Source organism: Leptidea sinapis, chromosome 16 (genome assembly GCF_905404315.1).
Source record: "Leptidea sinapis chromosome 16, ilLepSina1.1, whole genome shotgun sequence".
NCBI lineage: Eukaryota > Metazoa > Arthropoda > Insecta > Lepidoptera > Pieridae > Leptidea > Leptidea sinapis.
The window spans coordinates 135,027-143,634 of record NC_066280.1 but is presented as its reverse complement, the minus strand read 5'-3'; the positions used below and the strand labels follow the sequence as shown (position 1 = coordinate 143,634).

The 8,608-nt window shown below is 37.5% G+C and overlaps 1 protein-coding gene across 1 annotated transcript; it reads left to right on the top strand.

Moving 5' to 3' along the window:
• The first annotated feature begins 2,042 nt into the window (after positions 1–2,042).
• On the top strand, positions 2,043–5,469 carry LOC126968655 (myogenesis-regulating glycosidase-like). The gene is made up of 5 exons (XM_050813681.1): positions 2,043–2,101; positions 2,604–2,720; positions 3,325–3,534; positions 3,956–4,616; positions 5,293–5,469. Exons 1-5 carry the CDS (start codon positions 2,083–2,085, stop codon positions 5,333–5,335), a joined length of 1,050 nt encoding a protein of 349 aa, XP_050669638.1. The 5' UTR covers positions 2,043–2,082; the 3' UTR covers positions 5,336–5,469.
• The last annotated feature ends 3,139 nt before the right edge of the window (positions 5,470–8,608 follow it).

The window sequence follows — 8,608 nt, the reverse complement described above, 5'->3', positions numbered from 1 at the left end:
AGTGCAACCGAAGGATGGAATGAGCTCCCCTACTCGGTGTAGCCAGGAAGATTCGTTATGGGTGCCTTCATAAAAATCATGCTAATGCAAAAGGCCGGCACCGCTCCTGTGATATATATACACTTTTGCTAGAGGGTCTGGTGACAGTGGGTGGCTCCTATGTACAGGATGCCGGCTAGATTATGGGTACCACAACGGCGCCTATTTCTGCCGTGAAGCAGTAATGTGTAAGCATTACTGTGTTTCGGTCTGAAGAGCGCCGTAGCTATTGAAATTACTGGGCAAATGGGACTTAACATCTTAAGTCTCAAGGCGACGAGCGTAGTTGTAGTGTCATTCAGAATTTTTGGGGTTTTTCAAGAATCCTGAACGGCCTGCTCGTCTTGTCTCTTATTTTCATAAAAAAAAATAGACCTGAATCACACGAGCGATGCTGACCCTTTAGAGTGTACGCTGATGTCAAATCGTCCTGGAAACACCGCGCAAGCCAGGTCTTTCCACAGTATGGCTGTACGTGTAAGAAAGTTATACCAGCTGCGGTATACTCTTATCATTATATGACCTGCAAGCCACACCTAGGTGATGATGATGACATTCAAAGATAAATAGCTCTTCAGATCTGTCTTGAAGCTTCTTAATTAACCCTCGCACAAGATTGTACATAGCAATAGTATAGTACCTAAATAAAATTTGAAAATCAAATTTTATGAAATTGTTCATAAAAAATTTCGAAATGCGTGGGTGCGAGTCCCGCCGATGCGGCGCTCACTCTGCGTCCACTGGCGTTCCGTGACAGTGCTCTAACACTGAGCTAACCGTTCGAGTGACGTATCATCATAAAATCTTGTATGCTTTATTCAACTCTCAGGTTGTGGCAATTTTGGTTTGTAACAAATATAGTACCTATTCCTAAGGTATATTAGGGGTTGAGGAATCTATATTCTTGCACTTAATTGGTAGTCAAGGCTGAATCTAGTAGATACATTATTATTTTAATGAAAGCAAATGAAACTTCAAATTTCGTTACGGAATCAAAGGTTTCCACTGCATACTATAATTATTATAACTTGAAATGGAATTGACTCTTCTACGCATTTAATTATCTAATAATAGCGTATCATATAAATGCGGATATTTGTGCAATTAATGCGTAATATAGAGTTGTCAACGATTTAATCACTAAGAAGATACGATTCGCCTCAAATTTATGAGCTTTTGACATGAACTATTTAAGATAAGTCTACACTTTATATAATACAACTAAGCCTCTAATGTAGGTATCTAAATTCATCAACTTATTACTTACTTAAAAAACTTATCTTACTTACAAAAGGTTAATAGCATCAAAAACCTTTTTTTAATTTCTACGGCATGCTTAGAATTAATGATGACAGTTTTTAATTAATTTTTAACGGTTGTTAACATAAATTTGAAACAGTGTAGGTCCAAACTCCAAGTATACAACCCTGGGGCACTCCAAAATGTAAGGGTAAAGGTACACCAAGGTACAAGACGTCAGAGTACTATCGAGTTTTATATTCAAATAGATTTTAGATCTTATGGTAATGCCACATTTTACAAGCAGTTCTTCATAATACATATATCTATATACGAGTTACATTTGAGGAACCAGTTTAATTACAATCGTAAATAAGCATAATTTATATCATAATGATACGCAATTCCTTCCTCCCAAAAATGTAATACAATAAGTATGGAGACTAGCTCCTTCCATGGTTTTGCATACTTAGTATTTTCACACAAACTCTAACTCACACTCACAAAATATTTTTATGAACCTATGTTCATAAAAATATTTTGAATTTAATTTTTGTCACTAAAACAGATTATATCAATAACACAGCAATATAATACAATGTTACAAATAGATATAGTTAGAAATTAAATAAGGAAACTAGCCTCTCGTGTAGACCGTCCCTATCTATTATTGTAGTAATAAACAAGTACAATCACGAGAGAACAATAGATAATTATTAAGCTTGTGTGTCAGTTAAGATTCCTTCCCGCCAATTGCCATCGAGTCATCGAGCAATCGACAACAGATACGACTACACTATCGATATGGAGCGAGCTTTGCTATGTAAGTAAACTTACCTGTAACAAAATACATGAATAGAAATAAAAGAAAACAAACGGAATCTTGAGAGGTGCTTGATGAAATAACTTCAATGAGAATTGCTATCATACCTTGTCGTAAGTGGGAACTTGCAATATGATACAAAAATTTCTTTACTTTATAGGAAGAAAGCACTACTACGTTACTAACAGCTAATATTTCTTTAGTAGCCAGTACGGGTTAGCTTGGGCTCACGGGTTATGTACTATTCAAATAAAACTTGGCACAGATTGGGGTCGAGTACCCAGTCTATGCAGTACTGTAAGTCTCTATTGAACTAACCGTTCGCAAATGTTAACTATGGCTATTTATCTCATCGGGCTTATTTTAAATTGTAACTATCATTCACCTTGAACATAATATTTATACTTTAAATACAAGCGCTCCTATTTGCCATTGCAAATATCGTGCAATAATGACGGCCATAAGGTAAATTAATTTATTACTAATAAACTGGTAATTTTAGTGTTCGCAGTATTTTCATGCGCTATTGCAGCTGACATATACTTGTTAGAGACATCAAAATTGAAGATATTCCTACAAAACAACACATATGGAGGCTTCAATGTTGTCACGGAGCTTAGTAAGTTCGATTAAGTAATTTAGGTATTATTTTATGCATATAATCAACAGTTTTTTTACCTGTTCTGTGTATATAATATACGTCGAGGAACTGCCCACAGAAGATATCAGCACTGCAGCTCATAGGGATATGCAAAGACACAAAGAAAAAGACCATCGGCATAAGATACCTATTATGGATTAAAATTGCAATTTGGAAGTGTTTCCGATTTACTTTATAAAAAACATTATGAGACGTGTAACGCTGATAAGTGTAATGCCGATACTCGTAGATGGCCAATAATATTTCTTATTAATCTGGCTACCATAAACATAGAAGAGCACGACTCGACACAATCTTCGACATAATCCTCATCATCTTGAAGTGTGGCGTTCCTATTCAGTGCAGATTTCAAGGAACTTTCTTTCACGTACAAACAAATCCTGGAACATCCTTGCGTGTTATTTCAAGGGCAATAGGACATGCGTACCTTCAAAAAAGTTCGTACATTTTCTTAAAGGGCTGTCTCCTGCGAATTCTGATAAATATTTTGAATAGATTATAAATGTAATGAATACCTTTGTAAGTCAAAACAGTTTTAGAATTCTGGTTTTAAACATTTCAGAAGGCATAAGAGATATTGTATCAGTTATTGGACGGCACGCTGGAGAAATAATAAATGTTGCTAGAAACGAAGACATTGTTATTACATTTGAAAACAAGACAAGCGTAAGAATAAGAACTAAGGAAATAGAAGGCCTCAGAAAAGGGCAATTGGTTACTTTTGACTGGGAATCACCCAAAAATTACCGTTTGGAAGACTGTGTTAATTTAGGTAAGAACTTGGGCAAGGGTTAGAACGCTGATAAGAAAAAATTATTAAATCAAGACTTTTTCTTCCTATTGTAAAACATATGTTACGTTCTACTTTTAAAACATTTAAAAGATTTTTTGTTAATTATACAGTTCCGTTTTTCGATAATAAAAACAGTTGTGTCATTATTTATCAAACATGATGTTATGAATTGAAATGGAAATTTTGCTTTGATGTATTGCTTAAACCTAGTTGAATGACCCTACTTTAAATGAAATTACTAGTAGTTCTAAATAGATACTATAATACTTATATATGCTATGGCTTGTACTTACAATTTTTTAGTCTCTATAACCTGATTGAATAAACTTTATTATTATAATTGATAAGTATATCTTGCTAAGAGAATTTATTTATAACATTCATCTATATTTTTCTCAAGGGCTTTATCACTGGTATGGTGGTCCTCAACAGAAGCGGCAGTTTTGGCCTATAGAGCGATTAGTACTCCACGACTACTCCTACGTGACTAAAGAGGCTGACAACTGTGCCATTGCTGAACCGTACTGGCTCAACTCTAACGGCATTTTTTTCTACTTCGACAAGAAAGTTCCACTTTTTATTGATCAAAACAATGTCGACAAAAACGCGGCGTGTTTCATAGCAGATGTAAAACCTCCGTACTCAAATAAACGAGAAACAAATGAATTAGTTTATGCTCTGGGTATTTTTAATAACCCAAAAGAGGCGCATGAGTTTGCTGTTGAAAAGTATTTGAAGAAACCAACGGGAATACCCGATGAAAGTATGATTTCATACCCAGTTTGGTCTACTTGGGCCCGCTATAAAAAAACAGTCGATCACGATACTGTTATTAGATTTGCTGATGAGATAATCAAACACGGTTTTAAAAGCAGTCACATAGAAATTGATGATCTTTGGGAATCATGCTACGGCTCGCAAGTTGTTGATTCGAGAAAGTTTCCAGACCTGAAGAATACAGTCGAAAGCTTAAAATCCAAAGGGTTCAGGGTCACTATTTGGTTACACCCATTCGTAAATAAGGGTTGTGAACCTTGGTATTCAGAGGCGAAAGGAAAGGGGTATGTAAAACTACTACTGTAATACTACGAACGAACGAATATTTTTTCGGAGAGAGGAGGACCTGCTTGTCCCGATCCTGCCAAATTCCATCGGCACCATCTTTATGTGTGACGTTCCTTCATAGTGCACTAAGGAACTTTGCTATTTTTACAGTGTGAAACTGTTTTACAAACTGTGAAATTAACTTATTTGTGTAGTATTTCTACGTCTTTGCCATACGTACTTTCCCAACGTTCTACACACATAGACACATACTCACGCCTTGTTCCCGTCGGGGTAGGCAGAGACAATAGAATGCCATTTGCTTCTATCCTTACAAACCTCACGCGCTTCCTCTACATTCATTACTCTTTTCATACATGCTCGCCGGTTGCGGGTGCTTCGGACCTCTCGTTTTCTCAAAACGTCCCCAATTTGATCGACGAATGTTCTACGAGGTCTCCCGCGACCGACTTGCCCACACACACTTGCCTTATATATTTGATGCGTCATTCTTTCTTCACTCATTTGCTCCACGTGTCCAAACCATTTAACCCAACGTTCTAAAACACCAAAAAGCCCGTCAACCTTCGATTCATCTGGAGATCAATAATCACTTTTACCATCAGGTCGCATCACCACAGAATAAGAGTTTTAGTAGGATTTGACGTTTATAATTATCCTTTAGGTTTTTAGTAACATCAGAATATGGGTCTGTGGAAACCAGCTGGTGGAATGACAACGGAACAACGACTGCGACTATCGACTTCACGAACCCTGAAGCACGGACCTGGTACTCCGAGAGGGTCAGAAACTTGCAGCGTGAATACGGATTCGATGGATTTAAATTTGATGGCGGGGAGTCAAGCTGGTCACCGCAGGTACCTACTATAAATAATCTTGTTAAAGCTTACCGAAATGATTTGTCATTCTGATATTCTCAACTTTGATCTTGTTCATAAAGTTAGATGAAATTGATTCATTCTTTATTTTTTAATACCTTCAACAAAACAAGCAGAAAATCTGACTTCATTAATTACCTACGTGAAAAGATTTTCTAGTTGTTTTGGAATATTCTAAATAGGAAAAACGATAAGTGCCTGCTCTTGCAAATTGAAAAAACTGAAATAGATTCAAACTCCACTTATGATAGATGACAAATAGGTACTCTGTGGTAGATGCTATGTATAATATGTCTCAGGGATGCCCTGTATCGAATCGTAACGATCGACAATACGGGTTTCGCCATGGTCGGTCGGCAGGTGATCTTCTCGTATACCTAACACATAGATGGGCAGCGGCTATTGAAAGCAAGGGGGAAGGCCTGGCAGTTAGCCTGGATATAGCGAAGGCCTTTGATCGTGTATGGCACAAGGCGCTCCTCTCCAAACTTCCACCATTTGGGCTTCCCGAGAGCTTGTGCAAGTGGACCTCCAGCTTCCTCACTGGGTGCAGCATACAGGTCGTTATCGAAAGATATTGCTCGAACCCGAAGCCCGTGAATGCTGGAGTGCCCCAAGGCTGTGTGCTGTCTCCCACGCTGTTTCTTTTGCATATCAATGATATGTTGGACACCTCCAACATTCATTGCTATGCAGACGACAGCACTGGTGATGCCGTATACACTGGCCATGCAGGTCTCTCTCGCGAAATCGTCGACCAGTGCCTCTTCTTCTGCCTCTCCTCTTCTATCGAGTCCTCTCTTGAGAAGGTCGCGGAATGGGGAAAATTTAACCTTGTCCAATTTAACCCCCAGAAGACTCAACCGTGTTTTTGTGTGTGCGCGTTTACCACTAAAAAAACCCCATTTGTCGTATCACCGCTCTTCGACAACACTTCCCTCAAAGCCTCGCCTAGTATCGGAATACTGGGTCTCGAAATCTCGAGCGATTGCCAATTTCGTGGTCATCTGGAAGGCAAAGCCAAATTGGCTTCAAAGAAACTGGGCGTTATTAATAGAGCACGGCAATACTTCAAGCCAGCCCACATACTAGCGCTCTACAAAGCGCAGGTCCGGCCACACATGGAGTATTGCTGTCATCTCTGGTCTGGCGCACCCCAGTATCAGCTCGATCCATTTGACCGCGTGCAACGCAGAGCAGCTCGAATTGTCGGGGACACAATGCTCTATGAACGGCTGGATCACTTGGCGTTGCGTAGAGACGTCGCTTCATTGTGTGTCTTCTACCGCATTTATCACGGGGAGTGTTCCGAAGAGCTGTTTAACCTGATTCCTGCCGCCGAATTCCACCTTCGCACGACACGCCACAAGTTAGGATATCATCCTCACCATCTGGATGTGTGGCGGTCCTCCACAGAACGGTTTTCAAGGAGCTTTCTTTCACGTACTACAAAGCTGTGGAATGAGCTTCCTTGTGCGGTGTTTCCGGGACGATACGACATGGGTGCCTTCAAAAAAAGCGCGTACACCTTCCTTAAAGGCCGAGATTGTGGGCGGCGGTGATCACTTAGCAACAGGTGACCCGTACGCTCGTTTGTCCTTCTATTCTATAAAAAAAAGGGATGATAATAACAGAGCTTCGGTAAAGGGGCTTCAACATTTCATTCATGGGAGTGGTGCCAGGGGACTCAGGATATCTAGACATAGACATAGACATAGACATATTTTATTTCACATCATCATCACACAATTTAATTTACAAAGTTTTATTATACACCTTAAAGTAAAACATAACAATATCGCTTAAAGTTAAATAATATTTGTGAACATAATTATATATTTTACAATAGAATCGATAATGATGCGAAAATGGACACCGCTCAGCGTATGCTGTAGCAAATGCTACAGCGCTGGTTTTCAGCGTAGCCCATTACGAGACAAACACGCGCTGTGGTTTAGAAACGTTTTAAAATTTTTAATTACTTACAGCATAACACATACTTACTTAAAACTGAAAACCTACCCAAATACCTTATACGTAGAAAAACCAACATTAAAGAATAAAGAAAGACAAAAATTACCAATATAAAAGATACAAAATATGCAAAACTTGATAAAAAAATATAGTACACAACAAAAAATACAAACGCTGCGATTACAATATAAAATTAAAATAAAATAAAATAAAATAAAGCCAGTTCAGAAAATATATATATTCAGTTTACCTAAGATAAGTGGGGACTATTTTGCCACCTATTTGTAAATCTTTTTGATAGTTTACTAAATAGTTTTTGTATTTTAATTTAAAACTATATATGGAGCAACTATTCCTAACTGGTGGTGGTATATTGTTCCAACACTTAGTGGCAGCGTAACGGAAACTACCACGAAAGGCAGAAGTGCGTATCTCCCTCTCTTCCCTCTTCCCCTATACAAAATATACAACATTTTTAGCAAATTATGTCTAAGTCCTATCAAATAAACCTTTTAAATACCGAAGAAAATACTTTCTGTCATTTCACGGAACCAACTCTGGCATTTGGTCAAATCACTAGATTTGTTTCGAGAAATGATAATATCGTGTTGTTATTTTAACATCTTCCGTGATATGACCAAATCTCTGTTTTTATCTAGACATAGACATAGACATAGACATATTTTATTTCACATCATCATCACACAATTTAATTTACAAAGTTTTATTATACACCTTAAAGTAAAACATAACAATATCGCTTAAAGTTAAATAATATTTGTGAACATAATTATATATTTTACAATAGAATCGATAATGATGCGAAAATGGACACCGCTCAGCGTATGCTGTAGCAAATGCTACAGCGCTGGTTTTCAGCGTAGCCCATTACGAGACAAACACGCGCTGTGGTTTAGAAACGTTTTAAAATTTTTAATTACTTACAGCATAACACATACTTACTTAAAACTGAAAACCTACCCAAATACCTTATACGTAGAAAAACCAACATTAAAGAATAAAGAAAGACAAAAATTACCAATATAAAAGATACAAAATATGCAAAACTTGATAAAAAAATATAGTACACAACAAAAAATACAAACGCTGCGATTACAATTTAAAATTAAAATAAA

Excerpts from the sequence above, each read along its gene's own strand:
- LOC126968655 (XM_050813681.1), top strand. Across the intron at positions 2,721-3,324 it reads CAATGTTGTCACGGAGCTTA|AAGGCATAAGAGATATTGTA; the intron begins GTAAGTTCGATT and ends TAAACATTTCAG. Across the intron at positions 3,535-3,955 it reads GGAAGACTGTGTTAATTTAG|GGCTTTATCACTGGTATGGT; the intron begins GTAAGAACTTGG and ends ATTTTTCTCAAG.